General features: G+C 37.5%; 5 protein-coding genes and 1 non-coding gene across 6 annotated transcripts; 4 read left to right on the top strand and 2 right to left on the bottom strand.

Annotated features, from left to right (window-relative positions):
• On the top strand, positions 3,227-7,358 carry LOC109725759. The gene is made up of 8 exons (XM_020255100.1): positions 3,227-3,330; positions 4,014-4,437; positions 5,552-5,623; positions 5,980-6,044; positions 6,198-6,354; positions 6,534-6,614; positions 6,722-6,811; positions 7,025-7,358. The coding sequence occupies exons 2-8, from the start codon at positions 4,165-4,167 to the stop codon at positions 7,142-7,144; spliced, it is 858 nt and encodes a 285-aa protein (XP_020110689.1). The 5' UTR covers positions 3,227-3,330; positions 4,014-4,164; the 3' UTR covers positions 7,145-7,358.
• Positions 7,464-10,628, bottom strand: LOC109725758 (pentatricopeptide repeat-containing protein At1g74600, chloroplastic). Its single transcript, XM_020255099.1, has one exon. It carries the CDS (start codon positions 10,608-10,610, stop codon positions 8,001-8,003), a length of 2,610 nt encoding a protein of 869 aa, XP_020110688.1. The 5' UTR covers positions 10,611-10,628; the 3' UTR covers positions 7,464-8,000.
• TRNAL-UAG lies at positions 11,378-11,458 on the top strand. The gene has a single exon. It is a non-coding gene; the product is annotated as a tRNA-Leu (tRNA).
• On the top strand, positions 11,979-14,279 carry LOC109725363 (60S ribosomal protein L34-like). Its single transcript, XM_020254521.1, has 4 exons — positions 11,979-12,154; positions 12,776-12,855; positions 13,520-13,629; positions 13,915-14,279. The coding sequence occupies exons 1-4, from the start codon at positions 12,076-12,078 to the stop codon at positions 14,006-14,008; spliced, it is 363 nt and encodes a 120-aa protein (XP_020110110.1). The 5' UTR covers positions 11,979-12,075; the 3' UTR covers positions 14,009-14,279.
• LOC109725737 lies at positions 15,666-18,750 on the bottom strand. Its single transcript, XM_020255062.1, has 5 exons — positions 18,584-18,750; positions 17,089-18,491; positions 16,584-16,991; positions 16,274-16,503; positions 15,666-16,184 (listed from the first exon to the last, which is right to left on the bottom strand). The coding sequence occupies exons 1-5, from the start codon at positions 18,742-18,744 to the stop codon at positions 15,933-15,935; spliced, it is 2,454 nt and encodes an 817-aa protein (XP_020110651.1). The 5' UTR covers positions 18,745-18,750; the 3' UTR covers positions 15,666-15,932.
• On the top strand, positions 24,837-27,171 carry LOC109725469 (pentatricopeptide repeat-containing protein At1g74630). Its single transcript, XM_020254665.1, has one exon. It carries the CDS (start codon positions 24,969-24,971, stop codon positions 26,778-26,780), a length of 1,812 nt encoding a protein of 603 aa, XP_020110254.1. The 5' UTR covers positions 24,837-24,968; the 3' UTR covers positions 26,781-27,171.

Genomic DNA, 27,415 nt, shown 5'->3' with positions numbered 1-27,415 from the left:
TCCTAATTAGTTTCAAATTTCGCGAGCTTCACATGACATTTAGTCCAAAAAAAAAAAATTATACACATTTTACGCAAAGTTGGTTAAGAAAAAAGATCATAGGGTTCCTAAAATTTGGATAAAATCGTTATATATATATATATGCGACCTTTAAATCATTTTCCATAATAAGATAAATAATTAATATCATATATAGGAGGACATTACAATAAGGTGAAAGTATATTGTTAAGTTCAAATCATAGGAATTATTTTTGTTATATCCCGCGACCGCTAATTTAGTCGGTTCGGACGCGTACACAGACGCCAAACGGACATAACCTTCTCTGTCCGCCTAAGGCTCCACAACAATAAAGCATGTATATAGCATATGCCCAGAAAAATATTATAGTGTAGAAATTATTGCTGGATAGACCGAATATATTTGGATGCAGGAACATCTTGTCCGTCACATATTTTTGGTTTACTTCAGTGGATGATGAGTACGACTAGATTCCTACAACTAAATATAATATTTGGCCTACAGATTATTTTTTGGAATAAAAGAAATTATATCTCATGACCTTATAATATTTGCAGTGCCAATTTTAAATTTAAGAAATATTAGTTAGAAATAAGTTTCCAAATTTATATATTGTTGCATTAGTTTTTTTTTTTTTTTTTGGGCTATGTCATTGTCACACAACCACTGTTAGTTTAAGAGAATTGCATTGAAGTGACCTCTTAATTTATTTTTTATCCTATTTTCAATTGAATACCTTCATTGAGTTACCCTAACTAAGCTAGTGCTTAATAAAAGAAAAAAAAATAATACATTAAATAATTGAATTAATTTGCAACTACCATTTGTTCTTATGGGAGATAGAAGAAATACATGTAAGGTGGTGAATTGGTCAAATAAAATTAGTGTTAATAATTAAACACCTAAATTCATATTAAAATTTGTTTTAGAAATTAAAAAAAGTCACAAAGTTTCAATAATTTAATGTATTATTTTCAAACAGTGGACTCAATATTGTAGATTGGGACAAGTACAGTGGAGAAAGAAGGTGACAAGATATCTAATCCTTTTTGCCAAAATTAATAAATTTGNTAAATTCATATTAAAATTTGTTTTAGAAATTAAAAAAAGTCACAAAGTTTCAATAATTTTTGAAGTACTAAACAAACAGTGGACTCAATATTGTAGATTGGGACAAGTACAGTGGAGAAAGAAGGTGACAAGATATCTAATCCTTTTTGCCAAAATTAATAAATTTGTAGTTAACTAACATAAGTTTATCAATTTAATTAATTTACTAATTATAATGTTGTTATTTATTATTTAATTAGTCACTACTAATATAAGCCGTATATATATTAATGTTATTAACAAATTGTTGTATTTGCGTGCATTAAGGCCTTTATGCAATTTTCTACTTATTACCCCAAAAATCAATCTAATAAAAAATAATCCAGAAACACTTTTAATACATGCACATCGGCATAGGGGTGTCAACAAGCCGAACACGAGCGAGCTGGGGCTGGCTTATGTTCGGTTCGTTTATAAACGAGCCGAACAGGAACCGGCCCGTTAAAGTATCGAGTCGAAAAATTCAGCTCGTGGTCGGCTCGTTAATAAACGAGTCGAACACGAACTGACTTACGAGCTGGCCAACAAATAGTAAGTAAAATGGATTAGAATGAATATATATAAAAAAACTAAATTTATAAAATCTTACCAATTAAATTTTGATCTAATGATTGAAACTTTACTTATAAATGAATCTTTTTATAATTAAACTCAACTTTATATTTTTTTTTACTAAAAATCAAATAATAAAAAAATATTATATATATATATATATAATTATTTATTTATATATATAAATATAAAATATATGTATTTGAATTGTTATCGAGCCAAACACGAGCAGGCTGACCTCAACTCATGTTCGGCTCATTTATCAAACGAGCTGAAAATTTCAGCTCTTGTTCGGTTCGTTTACTAAACGAGCGATTCGATCTCGAGCTCATTTCGAGCCGAACACGAGCTAACTCGCGAACAGCGAGCTGGATTGCCACCCCTACATACGCATATACTAAATATGAAATTAGAACTCATGATTTGGCAAAATGGTGATAGTTTAGGATTAACTCTAGTACTATATAATTTAAAAGATTGAAATGATAAAAAATTAACACTAGAATATTATTATCTTTCCAAATACTCTATTATAAGTATAATTATAAATAATTAAAGATGAAAATGAATAATAGTTTTTGTTTGGGTAAATAGGGTCCGGCTACTATCCTATTAATAGGATTGGGACCCTTGTTCTATCAAGTCGATTTGAATGATCGGAATTTCAAATTGATAATCGGCACCGTTGAAGTTGATCTACACAATTAGAAATATTTAGAAACCAAATTTTGTATTATTTAAAAATCATTATCAAGTTCATCTTAAGAGTTGAAAAATGAATGGTCATAAATGAATAACCTTCTTAAAATAGAGGTTAGACTTTCTCAGTTCGTAATCAAAGTTATCAAACATTATCTAAATAGTATAAAGAATTTTCTATCAAAAATTCAAGCAATTTGGATTGCTCTACACCGTTAAACAAGCAAACGGCTCATATAGGCCGTCAAAAATTGTCGATTTTACGACACTTTGATCACCATGTAAACCATTATCAAAATTTATGAAATTTAGTTTCAAGATATTTCAAATACTCTAGATCAACTTCAACAGCTCCGATCATCGATTCGAAATCTCGATCATCAAGAACAACTTGATAGGACAAGTGCTCTTATCCTATTAATAGGATAGTAGCATTAGCCTGGGTAAATATACTCTGAATATCTTAGAAAGAGAAACATACTTTTTCAACGGATAAAAAAAATTAAAAAAAATAAAAGAGAAAAGGTGGTCGTGTGCGTCTCCATGACACCGAGAGCCGAACCACCGACGCCGCTAAGTAACGGAGCGCCGTCACGTCGACTAAACGGTAGGGTTAACGGCTTCGCGCCGTTAGAGAGCCGTTACCGAGCCTACGGGTTCGGATCCTCCTACGTGGCACGTAAACGTTACCCACTCTACGTAAAAAATTAGGCTGCGTCGTGTTTACCACGTCATCTGTGGACCGTCCTGTGTATATTTGAATCATACCGTCGATATACCCTCTTTGTTCCTAATGTACGGTAATGATCAAGTTATTTGAGAATGACGTGGTGAACGGGGTTCACGTAGAAGTTTCTGGTGGAATCGGAGCCCTTTATTTCGCGTGTTCATAGACGAGAGAGGGGGGCGAGAAAACGAAGAGAGGCGACGTTGAAGAGCGCTCTCGAGGTACGGCGATTCCATTTTACCCCCTCATTTTTTGTATATTATTATAGCTCTTTGAGTGTGATCTATGTTGGTGTGGATTTTGGAGGAGAAACGCTTCGATTTGGTGTAGTTTTGTGCGATTTCGCCCAATTGTTACCCATTTTCTGAGGGATTTGATGTTTCGGTTTGTTTTGGGTATATTTCTTCGATTTCGAACGTTTTTGTGGTTTGATTATGTTATTTTACTCTTTAAAAATGGTTAATTTATCTTCAAGTCGAAGATTTGGGTGTAATTTGGGGCATTTCGTTGCTTACGGTAAGGCGGACTTAGGGTTTTCGACAATTGAGTCGTTAATTTGAGCTTACCCAAGGAAAATAGGTTGCGTTGCCGCAAAAGTTTGTTGAATTGTCCTCATTTTGTTATATTTTTCCTATAAAATGGTGGAGTCCTCTTGAAATCGAAGTTTTTGGTGTAAGTTGGGGCATTGCGTTGCTTACACTGTTATGAACTGGGGCTATTGCTGATTTAGTCGGTAATCTCGAGATTCCCCAGGGAATTGAAGTAGTAAATATCTTCAAAAGAGGTCCTTTGTTAAAGCTTTTGTTGAATTTGTTGTTATTTTGTTGTTTTTCACCTCGAAATGGCAAATTTGGCTTCAGGACAAAGCCTTTTAGTGTAATTTGACGTGTTTCGTTACTTACAGGGGAGGTGGATCTAGGTTTACCGATAATTGGATCGTTAATCACAAGCTTCCCCAAGGAGTTATAGTAGTTTACATCTTCCAAGAGGGATCTTTGTTGCAACTCTTGTTGAATTTGTCGTGTAAGAGAGAAAAGTTTTACCTGTTTCGGCAAATGGGGGATTATCTAGTGTTGCACGTGGACCACCCGACAACGTCCCCAAGCATGGAGACAATAAATGCTTCATCATCGTCATCATCATCTTCCTCTAAGGAAGTTACATGTGCCCCCTCTCCTGTTTCTCTGTCCCCATCGATAGGGCAGGTAGCAGTTGTGACTGCAGAGGAAGAAGAGCCACTTATTCAGGTGGTTGAGTGTCGTATTTGCCAGGAGGAGGATCACATCAAGAACCTGGAGACTCCTTGTGCTTGCAGTGGTAGTCTCAAGGTATAATATACATAACTACATAAGCCTTTCTCCTTTTGGCAATTTCAATTTTTGGACGCATTGTTATGTAAGGTTATATCATTCTCTGATCAGGTAGTTTCTCTGGTAACTTGGCTTGTATATTTCTGTGACGTATGATTTGCATTAGATTGGGTTTTGATTCTTTAGAAGTGCTATTCAAGTAGAGCTCCTTGAAGAAGCACTAGTTAGTTTTTCCTTAGTCATTTCAACATCTTCTTGTTGCAGCAGAAGCAGAAGCTTCAAATGGGATCTCCTTTTCCAAGGAGCTTAAAAGTTCACTTTGGCTTCTTACCACAGTAGAAGCACCAGAGTTTATGTTTGCAGGAGGTTGTCAGAGTTCGAGAAGTTCTTCTCAGAGCCAGGCCAAATAGGCACATAGGTCTTCCCTTGCTGTCTCACTAGTGGATGTAATAATGGAGAGCCCAAGAAAAGCATAGCGGTTGTCTATGTCTTGGCTATTCATCACTTCCCAATCCAAAGCAAACCACTCCAAAAGCATGTGATTTCCCAATGTTAGGTACCCTATTGGCGTCTTGCCTTTGTGACATTTCAGTTATATAGATTTACCTCCAGTTTATATTCATGATGTCTTATTTTAGGCTTCAAAGCCTTTCTGTTAATGGAATTGTGATATAGGGGCTGATACTTAGCTTATCCCTGTTAGGTACCCTATTGGCATGTAACTTGTCTTGGTGGCGTTTCAATTGTATAGATTTATCTTTAGTTTATATCCATGACTTTCTTTAGGCTTCAAGCCTTCTTTTGATGGAATTGCGATATGGGGTTTGATACTTAACTTGAAACAGCATGTTGTTTTTGCTTCTTTTTTTCTTTTTCTTTTTTTACCTTTCGTGGTGAGACAGCATTTGTGAGATTTTTTGATATGGGTGCGCAATAGATCCGGTGCTTGCTGCCATTTGACTGCTTTTGGTCTTAGATGTTCACTAAATATAGATCTCAGATCCAGTTGGTTATCTTGCAAAAACTTATTTCTTTATTTGTATTGATGGCATTTTTCCGAATATTATTATTTCTTCTTTCAGTGTATTCCATATCGATGTTGAATCTTATTTTACAATTCTTGTCACGGTAGTATGCTCATAGGGCATGCGTGCAACGATGGTGCAATGAGAAAGGAGACATCACCTGTGAAATCTGTCATGAGGTTGGTATTGTTTTTTTTTTTTTTTTACTTCCTCCATAGCCAACAGCATGCTACATTATTGTTACTTTACCTATTAACGTTAGATCCTCTCCCCGTTTTGCCTTCTTCAATGCAATTAAAACTCTTCATATTACTTGATGAAATTGTCTTTTACAAAGTTCCCATTCTGCTGCATCACCTTTTCTTTTTCATTATTCATTTTGGTATTCAAGTTCCTCTTGTTTCTCGAAAATTGTCTTTTAAAAAGTTCCCAGCTTCTTTGCAGACTCTGCTGGTGTTTTGCATTCAATTTCGAACATTGGTATCTTATTTAACATTAAAACCATAATATTAGTTTGTTAACTTGTTACTTGCAGCAATACAAGCCTGGTTATACTGCACCTCCCCGACCCCCTCCTGATGCGATAGCAATTGATATAAGGCAGGTTACTCTTGTGATGTTTTAAAGTTGTTGTCATTTCTGTGTACTTGGAGTGAATTTAATGCTTTGAGAAGAGAATCTTGTATCATCGCTATTAGCTTTTAAAATTACCAAGTCCAGAGTTCTTCATTTCTTTATTCTGTTTTGTTTTAGTGGAGGTTGGACCGTCACTGGCACCCGATTGGATATTAATGATCCTAGGATTCTTGCGGTAACATCAGCACAGCGCCATTTTCTTCAAGCCGAGTATGATGACTATGCTGCCACAAACGCTAGTAGTGCTGCTTTTTGCCGCTCTTCTGCTCTAATTGTAAGTCTTTATCACACTTTTATCCATTAACATTCACCTATACCTTATCTGTTTTGACTTTGCTTACCAGATCCTGTAATAAAATTTGCCGTTCAATGCACTTCAACCTCGTAACTTTTCTTTTTCACATTTCATGAAACAATGCATAATCTTAACTGTTTCTCTTTTGTTTTGTCCAGTTAATGGCTATTTTGCTGTTGAGGCACGCCGTGTACATAACTAATGGCGATGAAGAAGACGATGCTGCCACAATTTTTTCAGTAAGCGGGGATTCGTAGGATCAAACCCTATTATTCTCTGTTTTTTATATTGTTAATTTGGCTGATCTTATAATTGTGCCCATTAACATTTCTTCTGAATTTGACAGCTCTTCTTGTTGCGTGCTGCTGGTTTTCTGCTACCTTGTTACATCATGGCTTGGGCCATAAGCATCTTGCAGCGCCGAAGAGAAAGGCAGGTCGGTATTCAGTTAGTAATCTATGAATTACATCCTCAAATCCTTACTTTTTGGAATATTCGCCCTTATGCTCTTCTAAACTTGCATATATATCCTTCAACTTGTTTCATTTGAACTTGTTAACATCTTTTCTTTCTTTGATCTTCTTCGTCTAGCGAAATATTTGCTATATTAATTGGCATCTGATATTTTTAACTAACTCCTGGTGTTCAGGAAGCAGAAGACTTAGCCGCAGCTGAAGTAGCATTCATTCTTCAATCAGGGCAACAAAGGGGACTCCAGTTCGCCACCGAACCCGAATCTCCCACCTCGCCTCGTCAAGAGCCACATTAATACAAACTTCAAATGCCCGTGACCTCCATCAACACTCGGCTTCAATGTGTGTAGCTTTCGACTCGCTCTCTCTAGCTTTGCTTTCTTTGTCCAGATCTTAAGGATATGATGTATATAGTCTTCTAATACCAAATGGAATGAGATGTGTCTACAATAATGTAAATGTCTTATACTGAAACATGAAGCATTTATCGAAAAAAGAAAATTACAATAAGTGTTTGTGCTTAGGTTACACTTCTCTTTAACATAGAATCACACTTCTCTTCCACCTGTCACACAGAAATGTATTTTAAGCAGATGTGGGTTTCAGACTTAAGACTATTGCAAACAAACTTCTTTTCTGCTTTTGTTTTATTCATTCGCTGATAAACCTTTATTAGTAGAACATGTCACATTAATGAATTAGCAGAATCATGATGGAATGTAGAGATTACAAAGAAAATCAAGTAAAAATAGTTAAAACAGAGGGTTAATTGATATCACATAACAAGCTCTATCACTCTCTCCATTCATGTGCACTGCTGCACATGTTTCCTTCTGAAGCAGTACCTTGTTATTTCAGTTCCCCACCCTGAATTTTCCTACTCCAGTTGAATAACCAAAACATCACATTTCACATTCTCTTTTTCTGTAACATTATGTGTTATTTTTGTTCAACATTAATCAGAGGGAATTTCTTCTTCAATCCCTCGGATCTTCGAACTCCGAAAATCATCAATACCTTCTACAACATCTCTCTTTATACAAATTAAGCATTGGTTTAGGCATAGTGGTGGAGGCAAAACAAAATCCCTCCTCTTAATTTAATGATCAAGTTGTAACAGCAAAAGATTATATACCATGTCAAACCCAGTGTTTATGTAATACTCCACCCAGGTTCTTTCTTCATAGAACTACCCTTCATAGATCTTCTAATCCTCAATACCTCTTCCCAATCTCCAATATCTGCAGAGATATGCGATAGAGAAATATACGAACCCGAATCACAATTCTCCATCTCAAGAACCTTCCTTGCCGCTAATTTTCCCAGCTCAACATCACCATGAACCCTAGAAGCAGCAAGCAATGTACTCCAAATCAGAAAATTCGGTTTTATCGGCATGCTGTTAATAAAGTTTGCAGCTTCTATAAGCCTCCCTGATCGGCTAAGTAAATCGACCATACATGCATAGTGGTGAGACTCGGGTTCGATCCCAAAAACAGTTCTCATGGAATTAAAATAGAAAAAGCCTTCTTCGACCAAACCGTTGCGGCTACAAGCGGATAAAACACTCACTAGAGTTACAGAATCTGGGCTCATTCCATGTTTAATCATCGTTTTGAAGATACTGAGAGCTTCAAGACCACTTCCATGCTGAGCATATCCGTCTATCATAGCCGTCCATGTGACCAAATCAGGGTTTTCTATCGCTTCGAATACTATACGAGAATCCTCAATGCTACCACATTTTGAGTACATTGCGAGTAGTGCGCAACTCACAGAAAGATGGAGTATCGTTCCGGCTTTATTTGCATGGCCGTGTAATTGCCTACCGAAACAAGGCTTTGATAGGTTAGCACATAAACCAAGAATAGACGAACACGAAAAATGGTCGAGCTCAAAACCAGCACTCAGCATGGACTTGACTTGCGACAGTGCCTCCTCACTATAGCCATTTGTCGCGTACCCTGACACCATAGAGGACCACATGACTTGATCTTTGTATAAACTTCGATCAAAAACCCTCCTCGCTAATACTAGATTCTTACATTTGGAATACATGGAAACAAGAGCATTATTGACAGGCATCTCACTCCCGAATCCAAAACGAAGAGCATATCCATGAATCTCCATTCCTTTTATTAAACACTTATGACCTTCACATGCTGCGAGAATGGCAGATAAAGCTACGGGATCAGGTTTAATATCTTCAAAAATCATTTCCCTGCATAACTGAAATGCTTCAACTGAACGACCGTGTCCTGAAAATCCAGAAATCATCGAAGTCCACGAAACTCGATCCTTTTCCTTCATTCGCATAAAAATTTTGTACCCATCTTCGATACCACCACACCGAGAATACATGGTAGAAAGTGCGCTACCCACAAGAACATCATGAACAGATCCATCTTTAACAACAACAGAGTGGAATTGTTTCCCGAGCTCTACCGAGTCAATGGTGCTAAGAACAACTGAGCTACATCTTGAATCGGGTTTAGAACCTTCACGAAACATCTTCTTTAAGAGTTCGATCGATCTTATCGAGCTGTGAGTACTCAAACCGGTTATCAAAGCCGACCAAGTAGCGGGGCTTTTCACCGCGCCACTTTCTTCGAAAACCCTCTCAGACAATTCAAAATTCGCAATTTTGGCATACGTGCTAATCAAAGACTCTTTTACAACAGAATCCATATACAGCCCATTCTTCAAAGTAAGGCAATGTATTTGATTAGTCTCTTTCGCCCTTGACGACTTCGAGCAGCCGAGTAGGACGCTAGTTACAGTGCATTTATTAATCTCTACACCGCTTTTGATCATTTCTTTAAAAAGTCTTAGAGCATCAAATGCGGCCTCCTCCCGAACAAAACCGGAGATAATCGCGGTCCAAGAGACCACATTACGAATCGGCATATGCACGAACTCGTTCATCGCCGCATCCATATCCCCGCATTTCGCATACAAATCTACAATGGCAGTTCTGACAAAGACATCGGCTTCCGAATCACATTTGACCACCAAAGCATGTACACCCCTACCAACCCAGAGCTCCCCGACCGCTGCACAAGCACACAGAACACTCGAGAAGGTAAAGCCATTCGGCGCACAAAACCCGGCAAGCATATCACAAAAAAGCCGCAAAGCAACCGAATTCTCGCCGTTCCGCACCGCTCCAGCGATAACGGCATTCCAACAAACAACATTCTCGCGATTAGCACTTTCCTCAAACACCTTCACTGCATCACCGAACCTCCCATTTTTCGCAAATAGATCAATCATTCCGGTACAAACATACCCATTAGAGCAAAACCCATATTTCAAAACAATTGAATAGACCTGCTCGCCGAATGCAACGTCCTCCGAAGCGGCGCAAGCCGAGAGCACGCTACCGTAGGCGAATTGGTCGGGGACGAAGCCCGCGAGACGGAGCCGGCGAAAGGCGGAGATGGTTTTGTCGAATCGAGAGAGGCGATTGTAGGATGATAGGGTGAGGTTGTAGGAGGCGAGGTTTGGTTGGGGCATTTCGTCGAGCAGGTGGAGGGCGCGGGCGGGGGAGCCGGAGACGGGGAGGGAGCGGGCGTGGCGGTGGGAGAGGGAGGTGGCGGGGGGGAGAGGAGGGGATTCGGGGACATGGGTGGTGCGGGGATTGGGAGAGGAGGTGGAGAGAGCTCGGAGGTGGTGGAGAGGGTTTAGGGTTTCGTTGAGAAGGGAACGGAGGAGGAGGTGGTGGTGATGGTGATGGTGATGGTGATGGAGAGGGGGTTTCATTTCATCGTTAGACGTGGTTTCATTTGCGTTCGTTTGATCAAATTATGTTTTTTTTATTTTTTATGATCTAGTTTTTAAAATAACTTTTTTTAAAAAAAATTCAAATTCAAAACAAATTTTTAATTCTGCAAAAGCAGTTACAAATTTTAGAGTTAATTTCAATTTACCTCTCATCTTGGTTTAGCGTAATATCACTTTACTATCCTGTATCAAAAAAATTATTAATTAATTATTTTTTATGCATTTGTCAATCTTTGATTTAAGAATTTTTTTTGCATTTAATCTTGTTAGGAATTTTTTTTTACATAAAATTTATATTTATAAAATTAACCCTATCCTTACCACGCGAGCATCGATGGCAATGAAGATTATGCTGAACATGATGAATTATTCATCATGTTTAAATACCATGAATAATTCATCGTAACCCTTCTAAATTTTAAATCTTGTAGAAAAAATAATAAAATACGGTGAATCAAATATCGTGTTTAACTTAAGCTAAATTAGCGCTCGCATAGCACTTGCGTGGCGGAAATAGCGTCAATTTTGTGAATATAAATTGTGGAATTATTTATAAAAAAAAAAATTTCTGAGGGGTTAAATGCAAAAAAAAAATCCTTTATTAAAAAAATTGTATCAAACTACGTTATAATTTTATTTTTATTTATTATAAATTTCTATCAAATTAATAATCATATATTAGTGATAGTTTTACTCCATTTTATTGATTTGTTTAATATAAGATTTACAAGCCTAAAAATACACAAGTCAAGATGGCCGAGTTGGTCTAAGGCGCCAGTTTTAGGTACTGGTCCGAAAGGGCATGGGTTCGAATCCCATTCTTGACAAAATAAATTTTCTTTCTAACAAGCGATGATTTTTTTTTTTTTTTTTTTTGAGAGAAAGATAGCATGCTACCCGCTTCGTTTATTTCATTTAGAAATAACTTCGCTGGAAATGTGAATCAACTAGGATTCGAACTTGGGTCTCGGGTACCAACCACCAAACCCTTTGCCACTTACTTTAGGGACGGTTTTCAATTAACATACTACCCGCTTCGTTTATTTCATTTAAAAGCAGGAGCAGGGCTAAACAGTCTTCGATTAACTGCAGTTGAAATTGAAAGCAAAAGCCGGATCAAACAATGCCTAACTGACGAACCGAATTGCCAAATCGAGTCGAAACGAACCCACTAGGTCTAGGTTGAAGAGTAATCCAACTAATTTGCCGAACCGGGTCCGAACGAACCCGCGAGGTCGAGTGAATTGGACCGGTCCAGTGCACCCGATCTTTTCGGCCGTTGGATGGCTAGATCTGCACCGTCCATTTTAGGTCATATTTTTATGACCCTTCTCCTCTTCCGTATACCCAAAACGGCGGCGCCCATAAAAGGCGCCTCTTTTTTGCTTCTTCGAGCTTTACATTACACAGAGAAAGAGAGCTTCGCGAAGAAGCAGAAGCGAAAATGGTGCAGCGACTAACGTATCGAAAGAGGCATAGCTACGCCACCAAATCCAACCAAACTAGGGTTGTTAAAACCCCTGGTAACGTTCCCCCCAATCTCTTTCCCCTTCAATTCCCATCATTCCAAGTTTTTTTTTTTTTCCATTAATTTTCGATGAGTTGAATCAAATATTGTTTCGTTTCTTTTTCAGTTAGTTGAATCATACCTTCCTTTTTGATATCACAAAATCTGAATTTGAAAATTTTTGATTTTGTTGTCTAATTTTGTAGTATTTCTGAAATAGGTATATGAATTTCAAAAAAAGATTTGATTTTTATCCCGCGTTATGTTCCTTAATTTAACGGAATAAAGAATGTTCTGTTACTGGATGCAATATTCTATCAAAAATGTTACTAATAGCATCAAATTTACTTATTTATAACTATTTCAAAATTTGACGCCATAAAATCAAAATGTTCAAATTTAAGATGCTTATTTCAAAATATTTGATTTTCATTTTTTGGTATGCAAGGTCTATTATGTTTTGCTAGAAAGCTATTTTTTTTTTCTTAGTAATTCATCTTTTTGGCTTAGATATTGTATGTGATCACGATGAGGATTCATGTGTTTGTTTAAAAATATATATATTTATTCGTTTGAAGTGTTTGTTGTTGTATTGTGCTTATGGATTAGTGTTCAATGTGCTTGATTTGGATTGTAGGTGGTAGGCTTGTGTACCAATACACGAATAAGAGGGCGAGCGGACCTAAATGCCCGGTGACGGGCAAGAGAATTCAAGGAGTAAGCAATTCCACGCATTTAAAATTTGCATTTTTAGTTAGTTTTTAGAATACCAATCATATAATTATGAAGTTTGTGAACTAAACGTTACTGTTGAATGAGTTTATAGGCTTCTCTATGAAGCATAAGATGCAATTTTAGTGTTGTTTAGTATCGTAGAGTGGACTTGGTACCTGTAAAACTCTTTGGTTAAATTTTTTTTTTCCCTGTGTTTCGTATACAATGACTCGTATCTTGTTCAACATGCTTATTAGATACATTTAGCTTCTTATACACATTTCACATTATCTCTGGCGACTTTTTTAGTATTTATTGTGCAACTGTTGTTTTTGTTTTCCCTTCCTGTGCCTATGTACGAATATACAGTTGAGAGGTCCATCACTTTTTCAGATCGATGAAACGTTTTGAGAATAGATATGTGTAGTTAGATTGCTACAAGAATATATCAGCGCAGATTTTTTATACCAAAAATTGCATAGGTTAAACTAGATATTTTACCTTTCAGAGTTTCAATTTGGCGCAGTCGTTAGGGCTTGAATTGGAATTGGGAGAATGCTGTTCAATCTGTTGGTTTTCCTGAATCTGTATTATATGTATCATCATTCCCTCCCCCCCACCCCCTTTTTTATTCAGAGTGCTTATTGTTTTTTTTGGATGCTTTTAGATTCCTCACTTAAGGCCAGCTGAGTACAAGAGGTCGAGATTATCCAGGAACCGGAGGACCGTGAACCGCGCCTACGGTGGAGTTCTATCTGGAGGTGCAGTTAGAGAAAGGTCTTAACAACTATCCACTACATCGTTACCTATATAAATTTTGGTGCTTTATGTTTCTAAGGGCCTTTTCTCTGTCCCTTTTACTTTCTGGCAAAGTGCTGTTTGAGTATAGTTATTTGAAGAAGTACAATGTGATACGAAATGCTTAAATTGGAGCTTTTGCTTCGAGCAAAAACTTCAGCAGGCCTTTTGTTTGCCAAATGAATATTTGCTTCTCTTCAAAGTACGGAAGTTTCAGGAACAGAGTAAAACAAGGACCAATTATTATTCAAACAAATTTTGCAGAATTATTCGAGCATTTTTGATTGAAGAGCAAAAGATCGTGAAGAAGGTTTTGAAGATCCAAAAAGCCAAAGACAAACAAGCTTCTAAGAGCTAGAAGACCCAAGCCACAAAAGTAAACGGCGATGCTCGAGTTTTATACACTCGGTGTAATGTTTAACTTGATGCTTAAGTGTAGTTCAACTGTTAAAGTGTGGAGAGTTAACCGTCGCGTTGAGTGAGTTATTCGGTATAATTAGTTTTCAGTAACTATTGTTTGAGATTTGTGAAAGTTTGACATTCACAATCAGTATTTGGTTGTATTTTGAATTTTGAGTTGGTTAAACAGTTTCAAATTCCGCTTAATTTGGTAGAATAATTTGTTCTCTCCTTTTTCTAGTTTATTTTCTCTTCTCTGAGAAGTCAACAATACGAAAGAAATGAATGTGTGTTCTGAGAATCTCATCATCTCATTAAGAAAGGAAAAAGAAACTAATCTGATCCCTGGTCAGAGCACATGTTTTTGTCGTAACTATTTCAACCTATTTCAACAGGAACTGGCATAATTACCGTCGCAAAATTTTCTTTCTTTGAGGCGGATTGTGATGAATTTTCGGAGTGATGTTGTATTTTCTGTACCAAATTATGCCTTCAGAAACATTTTCTGCTCTTAATAAAAGCATTGTGAGCAGATCAGAGAGTAAGCAATCTTCATTAGTTTTGAGCCAATTGGCCAGATCGTTTTTTTTCGATGGTTTGTGTTACTCTCTTCCTGCTTTTGCTTTCAACAACATTGATCTTGGCAGATCACTTAACAGATAAAAAGAAAAATTAGAACTTCTTATATACGGTGAAGCAGAAATGAGATTCTGATTAACAAAATCGAAACTTCTATTGATACTCACTATATTTGCTGCAGAGAGAAGCTTATAAGGATGTATTGTCATACTACTTCTTCTGATAACACTACTCAAATAATATCTTATCAAACAGTACTACATCCAACATTAGCGTTGCTGTTATAGTTTAGCTTCATTCAATAACCCTTTTTCCTTCACTTGTTGAGCTTTTATGATGACCAACAAGTTAGCTCAGTTCAATTTTGTGGTCCTTGCATATACTAAAATTAAAATGCCAGTGCAGCAACTACTAACTGCTATTTTTCTCTACACAAAAAAAAACAGTAAGATACCAAATACTGATACCCACCAGAAAACTCCAAACCACATTAATGTCATGTATCCATACCTGTTTGTCTACATGATTCATGGCATCACAACAATAATGTGTCTCTCCTCAAATATCTTTTTGGCATTACACAGGTGATGTATGCACATAACTACCTTTGTGCATGATTGCTGAGAGGTTCCTTTCATATGTTCTGACCCTCTTAAGGGCACACTTGCAGAATTAAATGCTCATAATTCAATTCGCTTTAAATCGACCGTCGAAACTGTGCTCATTGATCTATACCTACTTCGGCTTCATTAGCTCATCCTTCATGCTTTGGTGATTAATGGTTTGGTGCTTAATGTTCTTGGTCTAATAATACAAACAATGGAAATTAATGCTTATTTTCTGATGATGTTACATCTATTAATGAAAGAGAGGCGAAAACCAAGCTGTATAAACATATAATTACCGCGATAAAAGTGCTTCTGGTACCTGCCAAAGTTTCACAAATCATATTTTCAATGCGGTTGTTAGTGTGTCGCGATTGGTTCTCATCGAATAATTCAGAAATTACCGACATCTCGAAACCGAGTTTAGGGTAGTTAACATGTAAAGCCTCACACCAATAGTTTCCATTCACTTGTATACATGTTATCATTGTAATTTTAAAGGCTATAAATTTGAAAACAAAAATGTTTTCTCTGTCAAGTACAAGTATATGAGGGAGCCATACAAGCCCATTTACTTTTAGAAGGTGAAAAAACACTATAGAGGACCATCAATATTCTCTAAATAACTACTTAAATAATCCTAAATTTTCCTCAAATTTACATATTAAAACTATACTTGACAAGGCGAGGATATCTACCTCAACAAGGGAATAACAAGAATGAAGGCTCTCTTCGGATCTTCCGATCGACAAATGCGATCTTGTCCAGTTTCTTGTGACACCACGACAGCTGTTCGTTGGTAATTCTCGGCATTCGGAGTACTCTCGCCACCAATTTCAGGTCCACTTGCGCGAAAAAGAGGTCTTGGTTTGATCTATCTTCTTTCGGCTTTTTGAACTTCTTCACTAAGCAGTTTCCGGTCCGCAAGAGGTCTTTTAGCTTCTTCTCTTTCTGCGCCATAAATTTCAAAAGAAGTTAGAAACTATGCCCCAATAGATCAGTGCAAAATTTTTAAAAAGTACAAGCATTATATGCCTCACCTTTTGCAAGATAGAATGAATGTGCATCATGAGCTCGTAGTCGGACGGTTCTTGGAGCTCGACTTGAGGAGCCATCAAACCCTTGAGCAAACCCGGTGTTTCATCTTTGTCGGCCTTAACGAACTCCCAGAAAAGTCTTATCGACTCCTCCATTATGTCCTCCAATTCGTCGCTCGTGATCGAGTAGTTTCCTTTGCGCTGCTCCTCCATTTTCTCCTTTAAACTATCCTCTGCCACAATAAACAGTTTCAGTATAACTCAGTAAAACTCGCAGCGGAAATGAACTAGTTCATTTGTAACCTTTTGTTACCTTTTACGACGGGCACTTGAATAAGGTTTCGGAGGACGCAACGGTTCTTGACATAGTTCGGTAACCGCGGTCCTTGAAAGGATTCATCTTCGACGAACCGCTGTATTAGAACCTGGAACTGCTGGAACTCGCCTGCGACTTGGTTGTACTGATGGCTTCTGTATGGGTCGGATTCGGGCAATTCGCGGGCTTTTTCGTACTGCCACCGAAGGAACTCCCACGAAAGGCACATCTGCCCGACATAAACCGTTTCCAGATCGCATCTGAGCTCTCTGACGAATCTTTCTGATTGATCGTCGCCGGATTTACGCTTGTGGCCAAAATTTTGGGATAGAATAGTGGTTAGTGTGGGAAGTAGAGGTTTTTGAGCCCCCATTGATTGGAGGGGATCCTTTAGTTGGAGAAATCCTGTGTTTCAAACAAGCAATCTTAAGAAATTGTTTCCAAATCCAGTTTTGCAGCAAAACCAATGTAAAGAAACTGCGAAAAAGATAATCAGACATACCAATTGCATACATCTTTTGGTAATTCAAGATGTCGAACTTCCGCATCCTCTCTCTATAGCTCTTGTAGAACTTGTGCAGCTCGTCGATCGGGTCCTCGAGCAGGAACTTCTTGTCGATCCGCCACGGCTTCAAATCCTCGATCGTCTTCGGGCTCGGGCTTTCCGATTCTTCGAAGATGGTCGGAAGCCCGATTGCCCGCACTTTCTTTATCTCCATTTTCAGCTGCTCGATAAGATCCTGGTGCTCCCAAAGTGACTCCAATTCATCATTCTCCTCATCATTTAGATCATCCCATTGGTTCTCTTTCGGCTTCTTCGCATCGTTCTCTTGCGTTTCCTTCTGAAAAACCGATTCTTCTACGCGCTCGTTGTTTTCTTTAGTAATCTTTTCACCTACATCCTCGCGTTTCGACTCTGAAACATCCTCGTCAGAGCTCTTTGAACTCGTACTCGGCAGATCCAATTTTCTCGATTCTTCGTTCAATTCTTTCGATTCATCCAAGTAATGATTGTTTGTGTACGCTGAGTCGCTTTTTGAAAAAGCTGATTCTGCGTCCGAATCATCAAAAGGTTGTGACTGGACTTCTTCCGACTGTTGGATATCATCCATTAAATCTACACTGAAGTTAGCAAAATTCATCGACGATTCAGTAGTAGCATCGGTTTCGTGCTCGTACCGATCACCGAAATCCTTCTCTGATAAAAAGCAATCGCTGTCGGAGTCTACAACAATGTCCTTCACCGAATACCCGTCGCTCATACTCGATTCTGAATCCGAGCCGGAGCCCACGAATTCCTCGGATAGAAACCTCCTTTTACCGATCACTTCATCCTCACTAAATAAATTGGTCTCATAATTGATGCCTTTTCCTTTCTCCCAGAACTTATCTTTTACTTTATCTTCAGTGTAAGCTTCTTTACTGAGTTGCTGCAGAGTATTTTCTGACGAAAAAAATCCGGTATCGAACTTGTTTTCTTTCTTTCTTTTTCTATGAACTAAACTTGCTTCTTCTTCTTCGTCTTCTTCTTCGTCTTCTTCTTCTGCAGCTGCAGATGCTACTGCTACTGCTTCTGCTGCTGCTGCTGCTGCTGCTGTTTCTGTTTCAATGTAAGATTCTTGGACAGAAACTGTCACGGATTCCGGCTGTTCCACGAAGCCGCTGAAATCCTTCTCCGACAAGAACCGATAATTACTGATGCTCGTAGCCGTCGACAACTCATTCTCCTTTGCAATTGGAATTGAAGGTTCCTCTGTGCTAACTTTATTATTATCATACTCAGGAATCTGATACTGAAACTTAAAGCTGAAACTTGGTTCCTCCATCCTATTAGCTTCTTCAATTTCAATTTTCGCCGGCAAACACCTTTCAATCTCTCTCTGAATCTTCTCTCTACTCTTCACTCTGCAACCAAAAAAAACAAAAACAAAGGGAGGAGACAAGTGATCAGATTAAATGAACAAATTCACCAGAAAGAGAAAGGGCCTTAAAACCACCTGAGAATGGATCTGCTGATGAAGCTGATGAGGAACACCAGTGAAATTGTGATCCAAAACAAGGGAGAGAACATCTTTCTACAAGCAACACCACTCATTGGCTCATCCTCACCAGAAGAGCTCACATGGGTTCCACAAAGAGAAGCTGTTACAATCTCCATAGGGGGGGTGCAATTTTTAACTTTAACCACCTCCACCACCACCCTTAATTCAATCTGAAGCAATCATAAGATCAGAGATTATGTGTGGGTATGCTGCTGCTGCTGCTGCTGCAGCAGAGAAGTGGACTCTGCACCTACAAAACAGAAGAATAAAGAATTTACAAGAAGGAAGCTTGGTCTTTAGGCATGGTGCTTGGGAGGGTGAAGTTCCACCTAAATTGATGAGATAGAGCTGTGATCTAAGAAAAACAAGAGATAGAGAGAGAGAGAGAGAGAGAGAGAGAGAGACGGGTAACTTGGTACATAGTAAATGCACTTGGTGTGTGCCTTAAAAATCTCAAAGTTGTTAGTAAATTTTCTCTCTCTCTTTTTTTTTTTTTTCTTTTTTTTTTTTTAACATCTTAACTAATTAGGGAGATCTTTCAGTTGGGTGGTCAATTGTTTGTAGGCCAAGTGTTTTACAGAACAGACTGGGGTTTCATGGAAGGCTGACTAAGCCAACTTACTCACCCTGACTCAGCCAATGAGGACCAGTTTTTGTGGGTACTACTCCTTGGACTTGGTCCACGACATCGCACTGCGTGGGTATCTGCCATCCAGTCCATCTTTTCTTTTACTCTATATTATAATCATTAAGTTTAAATCCGTAAAACGACACAGTTTATTAGATTTTTGGAGTTTGAAAAAAAAAAGAAGATTTTATAAAATAAATTTATAACCATCGATATCAGATTTATACTGGTTCACTGTTAATATGGTGGACCTAGTTGAGGCAATAATTTTTGCTATTTGGTGCACTATTGTGTGATCACCACCTATTTGGCTTATCCAAAAAAAACTCCCCATTAATGTCCTCCAAAATAAAATAAAAATAAAAAAAGGTTTTAGGTGCTTTATCCTTAAACAAGTGGTTGGTTTGAAAGATGTAATAAATTGAATCACAATAACAACTGTTTTTGTGTTGCACCCATAGCTTTTCTTTTGTGTAATTATTCGGGAGTTATTTTGGTAACTCTAATCTTTTTTTCTTTAATTAGTTTATTTTTTTTTCCTTTATAACCTTGATTAAAGATTAACTAATATAGAATCCATGTACTAAAAGGTGGAGTATAATTTTAGCTTTTTTTTAAAAAAAAATTTATCATGTGCATGGAAAGGGTTGTATGTGATTCAAGCTACAAAGAGGGAATATAAGTTACTAGTTTTTATGTTAATAATAATAGTACCCCTTTTACAATATATAATATATGTGATAATTGATAAAGGTTGTTTAATTTGTACTTTTGATTCTAATAAAGCATGAGAATCTCATTAACCCTAATTATTTTTCCTATCCTTGTTTATCGTAATCCAAGTACGATTTTAATAACCAAGAGCGAAGTTAGAGGCGGAGAAAGCTAATCCGATTCAGTCCCAAATAAGATTCTATCTAATATGAGTTGACTTGGAAAGTTAATGATTCGAACCTGAGTGGATCGAAACTCACAAGCAATTTGAACAAATTTAAACCCAAACTCGAGAGACAAAATTAGAATTAATTCGAGCCTAAACAATCCGAATGCGACACATAATCAGAAATGATCTAAAATGACACGACATTCGTACAATCAAAACTCAAGCAATTTCATTAAAAACTAGAAACCACTCAATCCTAAGTCGCTAATCCAACCCACCCCACCAAATACTCGAGACAAAATTAGAAATAATTCGAGCCTAAACAATCTGAATGTGACTTATAATCAGAAATGATCCAAAATGACACGACATTCGTACAATCAAAACTCAAGCAATTTCATTAGAAGCCAGAAACCACTCAATCCTAAGTCGCTAATCCAACCCACCCCACCAAACTACTATTTCTATGTACACAACACAGCGATCGATAACTTCAACCCTAAACTCTAGACCCTAAACATGGCCTTCCTAATTAATTATTGAGAAACTTCTAATTAGGCTAATTGCTTTGTCCTAACACGCGTGTGATACACGTCATCATCGTCCATTCACAAATGGACGGCTCTCGTTATTCACGAAGAGTCAAATCGTAAATTGTGCACCATGAAAATGATACATATGCACAATAATTTAAGGCAATCACTAAAAAGAAATAAAGGTGAGAAAAATGACAAAAAACTCAGCAAGAATATATAAATGCGCCAATTTGGTGCAATGGCAAATGTCACGTTGTGCAAAGTTAGCCTCAAGGGTCTCTTTCTATCATTTTTTTTTAAATTGCAAAAAAAAAAATAAAAAAAGGGAAATAATAAATTTAAGTTCGTATAATTCTATAAGTTTTAGTCAAGGTGGAGGAAATTAAATATATGTGTCATTATAATGTTTAATTTTAATTGTAATGCAAGCAATTGAGAGGATCAACAATGAAAGCGAAAGATGGTTTGTTTTTGATAGTAACAAGGTACTATTTTAATTCGTGTTTTAAATTTATTTATAATAATTTTTGTTGCACATGAACGGATGTATTATTGTTGGGGGATAATTGCCTATATACTTATCAAAATTTCATAAATATCTAATTTATTCTTACTTTTTTTTTTATTTCAATATACTCCTCGTATGTACCTGCGCTATTCAAAAATATCTCTACGGTTATCACATGTTAAGCTATCTTGGATTAAACGTGAGTTAAATATCTAAAAAAGTTTAAAAAATTAAAATACCTCCTTTTTGCTCTTAACTCAAGGACAAATAAGAAAAATTAGTGATAATAAAATGATATATTTGAAAAAATCAAAAATAAAAAATCAAAATATTTTTTTTGCCCCTAGCTGAAAGGCAAATAAAAAAAGTTTGCGGTAATAGAAGGGTACATCAGAAAGGGCAAAATAGTAATTTTGCATAGATAATGATTATTGCTGCTAACAAAATTTAACTTTAGGAATATATTTGAAATAACTGGAAACGTAAAAAAGAAAATTTTAATATTATCCTTCTAAGATGAGTAAATTAGAAAGTCGAGAATTTTTCAGAGGTATATAAAGAATTGCCCCTATTATAATTATTTTCTGGTAAGAACAAATATGTTTTACGACGATGCTTTGTAAAAATAGTATCATGCTGTTCAAAAAAATAGTAATAATTTACTGAAATAAAAGGTCATTTTCACATCCTTGGAATTTTTTTTTTCCATTACATAGAAATGGAAAAAGGGTAATTAGAAATTTCCTAATTCTAGAAGGAATAGTGCTTTGAAGAATCAAATAACTACTATGTCAAGTCTCATATTCAAAAATCCCCCAAAAAAAAGAAAAAGAAAAAAATGACAAAAAATAAAAAGAAAATAAAAATAAAAAGAGACAAAACTTCAATGTCAAGTCATTGTGGAGGGCAATTAATTTTGACAATTCCGTGTGAAGCCCATTTTGCAGGGTTAATGGCTTTTTGTCCCCAAGAAAAAGCACTTTTCCTTTAAGTGCTTTTTTTATTTTTTATTTTTTTTTGGGTTTATTCACAAGCATTTTTATTTTTTTATTCAAAACCAAATAACACGTCAACGACTAACGACTAATTTACATATGTATATATCGTGTCATAAGCTTCTTAGTGGAACTATAACCGCGTCTAAGAGTGACAAAAGGGTAGAATTTTTCACCTCCTTTTTGTCAACATGTCGCGTCAAATAAGAGATTTGTCAATTCCGTGATTTATTGCATAAATAAATTTTTCTAATATAATTATAAACATGAGTTATATATATTCGCGTAAATGTTTGTACTCAAATCGAGAAAATATTAGTTTGCAGGATATTTCTATTCTTTTTACCTCGTCTGCACTTAGATTTATAATTTCCTAATATATCTTTTGATTGAAGGAAAAATAGATGCAACTTTTTATTTGGTAATTTTAGTGAAATCTCCGACTCCGAATCCAAAAAAAGTCACAAAACAAAGAGCAAATAATAAAAATAATAAGTAAAAAAAAAATTGGATACAAAAAGATTAGTTAACAGTAGAATTTACCTGATTCGCAGAATAGTTTAAACCCACACTCTCAACTTCATTTAACTTTTTTTTGAAAAATTTTAATCTTAAAAAAATTACACCCACCAAGATCTTTTATATAGTCGCCATATAAATGGCTCATTTCCTAAATTAATTAGGTTTAGATATAAGTAAATTTCTAATAATTGTATGGTGTGGATTAAATGCTAGAGTTAAAATGGACAATGATTTGTTGCACTAATTAATTTCCTTTTATAGTACCACTTCCTATTATTTATTATAATTATATGATTAAACGCTTTTTCTTTTTTGGAGTACAAAAAATTGAAATATTTGAACTTGTTGGGAATTTATATTTTCTTGTGTTTACATTACTTTTTGTGGCTGTTACCGACAATAATTTGAGTCAACATTTATTGCAATAATGAACAACCATGAACCATTTTCAAACAAGAGACAAAAAAAAATAATATGTATATTATTATTATTATTATATAAGAAGGGATTATTTTGTTCACATCCATATATTGTATTATATTATAAAAAGTGTGAATAGAGAAATTGGTTGGGCCAAATTTTGGGTCCATTGGAGGCCCACCATAAAAAAATCGTATCTGATACGTATGATTCTACTCACTATAAAGATACATCGGCGATACATAAGACGCGCTTGTTGGTGCAGTTGCATCTGCATATAAATTCAAATTCATTATTTGATTTGATACGTGTGAATCTAATTGCGACAATTGGAACTGTATGAGGAGGTCGTACTGTAGCAGTTGGAGCTATGCTCAAATTGGCTACAGCAACAACAGTCAGAGAGAGTAACTTATCTCCCTAGTTATTTTTCAAAAAGAAAATATCATTCTTTTCTACATTAGAGATAATTTCACCACCGTAAGTATGAATTGATAAAAATTTTCAAACGTACTATTTAACTACATGCAATGAAATAAATAATTTATAGCTGCATAGTTATAACTGCTAGATTTTTAATTGCATATATTTTTACCTGTACTATATTTCTAGTTACGTCCCACCAAACTATGACGCATGCTTCACTAGTTTTTTTTCTTTGTTTTATTCACATGCTGTAATTTTAGTAAAAATTCAGAAAATATGAGATCATAGCTTGTAAGAAAATACCACCCAAACAAAGGCTTTTTTATTTTTATTGTTTACTTTTTCTTTTTTCTTTTTTCACTGATCTTTATCCAATGGTAAAATATGAAAAATTGTATCAAACCAAGAGTGTATGATAGTATTCAAAATTTACCTAACTAATTAACCCAAATTTGGGATTTGGGACATTTTCCAGAACATTCTTTGGAGTGCAACATGGGATTCAAAATTTGGCCAACTACCCCACAAAAGTAGGGCTTTTCCCCACATGAGATGAAGTAGCATTACCTCAACTAAAAAGAAAAGGAAAATATTGGACATTTTGATGATTCCTAGGAAGAAGCACCAAAAATAAGGACATATGTTTCATGGATTTTAGAAAAGAACTTTGGTGGAGTGGAGTGATAAAAGTGACCCAATGGGGTTAGAAACATTGTAAAGGAGTCAAATTAGAATAATAATCTTGTGCCCACTTTTAAAGGTAAATGCGAATAGAATCTGCGCCAAAGTAATTGGTTTTATTAGGCGATGTATAAAGCCCACCATGTTGTAAACTTTATTATAAGAATAATGTTACGGAATTTCTAAAGCAGTACATGCAAATAGAATGTATGCTAAAGTGATTGAATCTTTTAGATGATGTGTGTAATTTACTGGTTAGTAATTTTTTAATCTTTTGATGACAAGCATAATTTTGATCATTTGGACTATACTTCTTCTATCTACTCCTTTGTGTAACTATAGTGCTACTCTTTGTATAAATACTTCAATAAAATATTTTTTATAATTTAAGATTTTGCCCTTACTCACTTCTGTAAGTGAGCATAGCATTACTCATCAAATTAACATACACAAAAAATTTATATATTTCAAATTATTTAGGACTACTAACATAGTAGATAAGGAGATTTGTATCTTTAATTGCTAAATTAGCATATTAACTACACCAAATAAAATAAATAAATAAATAAATAAATACCAAATGCCCCGCTATCATCAATGCACACCCTTAAACTCGGCAAAAGCTTAATGTCGTCAGAATCGGCACTACTACTAAACTCGGCGACGATGCTAATCTCACCACCGACTTTAGTTGTTATTCAATGATTCATATACGCAATTCCCACTCCCTAAGCGCGCGAAATGAACCCCAACCACCACCTCGTCCTCCAAACCCTCTCCTTGCTACAGCAATGCAAAACCCTAGACCACCTCAAGCGAGCCCACGCCCACGCCCTCAAATCCGGCGCCGCCGCCGACCCCATCGTCGCCGGCGAGCTCCTCCTCCGCTCGCTCCCCGCCTTCCGCCGCATGCGCCGCCGCTCCCTCCCCCCCGACAGCTTCACCTTCGCCTTCCTCTCGAAGGCCGCGGCCAACGCCCGCTCCCTCTCCGTCGGCTCCCAGGTGCACTCCCTCGCCCTCCGCCACGGCCTCGACCGCCACCTCTTCGTCGCCACCACCATCGTCAGCATGTACGCCGAGTGCGGCCGCCTTGGCCGCGCGCTCAAGGTGTTCGAGGAAATGCCTCACCGGAACGTCGTCGCGTGGAACGCGGCCGTCACGGCTTGTTTCCGCGCGGGCGACGTGCGGCTCGCGCGGAAGCTGTTCGGCGAAATGCCGTGGAGGAACTCCACTTCGTGGAACGTGATGCTCGCGGGGCATATGAAGGCGGGGGAGGTGGATTTCGCGAGGAGATTGTTTTCTTCCGCTCCGCACAAGGATGCGGTCTCCTGGAGCACCATGATTGCCGGGTTCGCCGCGCACGGTGCTTTTGACGATGCGATAGGCTTCTTCAAAGAGTTGCTGAGGGAGGGGTGTAGGCCGAACGAAGTTAGCTTGACGGGGATTCTCTCCGCATGCGCGCAAGCTGGGGCCTTCGAAACGGGCAAAACGCTGCACGGGCACGCGGAGAAAACAGGTTTCAACAGTATTATCGCAGTTTCGAATGTGCTTCTAGATATGTACGCAAGGTGCGGGAGCGTCGACTTGGCCCGCCAGGTGTTCGATTGGGAGATGGGCAAGAAGAGCGTCATCTCGTGGACGTCCATGATTGCCGCGCTCGCGATGCATGGCCATGGAAAAAAAGCCATCGAGCTTTTCGATGAAATGGAACAAAATGGAACGACCCCGGACGGAGTGACGTTCATCTCGGTCCTTTACGCATGTAGCCACGCAGGTCTAGTACAACAGGGGCACGAAATTTTTCATAGTATGGCAGATAATTATGGACTCGAGCATTCGATTGAACACTACGGGTGCATGGTCGACCTATATGGCCGTGCCGGGCTTTTGGACAAGGCGTATGAGTTCGTAATGCGAATGCCGATGAAACCCAATGCGGTGATTTGGCGAACATTGCTCGGGGCTTGTAGTATCCACGGAAATGTTTGTTTAGCGGAGCATGCTACGAAGCAGCTCTCTGCGCTCGACCCAAATGAGTCGAGCGACTATGTATTGCTTTCGAACATATACGCGGTTGCCGGGAAGTGGAAGGATGTTGCGACCGTAAGGAGATCGATGAGTGCTCAAAGGATCAACAAAGATCCCGGATGGAGCTCGATCGAAGTAGATAAGGTTTTGTACACCTTTGTGGCGAATGAGGAGCTGGATGGCGAGAAAAGGGAGGCTGAGAAGAAGCTCGCGGAGGTGATGGCGAGGATAAGGATGGAAGGTTATGTTCCGGAGGTCGCGGGGGTTTTGCATGATATAGAAGAGGAGGAGAAGAAGGAGGCAGTGTGGCGGCACAGCGAGAAGCTCGCGGTGGCGTTCGGCATGGCGAGGACGAAAGGGGCGGAAGGGGTGATAAAGATTGTGAAGAACTTGAGGGTTTGTCGCGATTGTCATACGGTGATGAAGATGATTTCGAAGGTGTACAAGAGAGAGATTGTGGTGAGGGATCGCAGTCGATTCCATACGTTCCGAGAGGGTTCGTGTTCTTGCAGAGATTACTGGTGAGAAGAAATGCTTCTGCTAAAATCTCGACATGAGCTTCTCGCAGAGCATGAAAGTCAGTGCTTTTGGCAACGCAATCTCAAACTAAGCCTTAAAAATTATTATCTGGACATCGCAATCCCAAACTACGTCGCGAAGCTGCACAGAAAGATGATGGGCTGATTTTGTTAGTGGGCTTTTACGACAGATAACGGGCCCGTACTTTTCGGGTGGCTGCCATTTGATGGGCCATTGAGATTGTGGCCCCTTCTTCACCGCCGTCCCATACGGAAAGCGACACGCGTCCATCTAATCCAAATTTTCTGCATAGAATTTGTACTTGATTAATCTCATCAAATCGTATAAGATGCAAAAGATATTATACGGGTAATATGATAATTTTATGTTAAAATAACATCAGAGAAAATTATTGTACTTACATATTTATTCCAAAAAAAGATAATTTGATTCTATGTTCTTATTTCCACATAGCATATTTGTTACTAAAAAGACTTTCTCTATTTTGATGAATGCGGCCTTTTAGATATTAGCTGATTTTGTTTTGTATTTTTTTTTTTTCCTATACACATTCATTTGAAATCTTAGTTATTAGCTGTACATGTCGAATCAAACATGAAGATTCAGTTTAAGACCGATTT

Source organism: Ananas comosus, linkage group 20, assembly GCF_001540865.1.
Source record: "Ananas comosus cultivar F153 linkage group 20, ASM154086v1, whole genome shotgun sequence".
Taxonomy (NCBI): Eukaryota; Viridiplantae; Streptophyta; class Magnoliopsida; order Poales; family Bromeliaceae; genus Ananas; species Ananas comosus.
The sequence above is the reverse complement of the archived record's forward strand: the minus strand, read 5'-3'. Positions and strand labels throughout refer to the sequence as shown.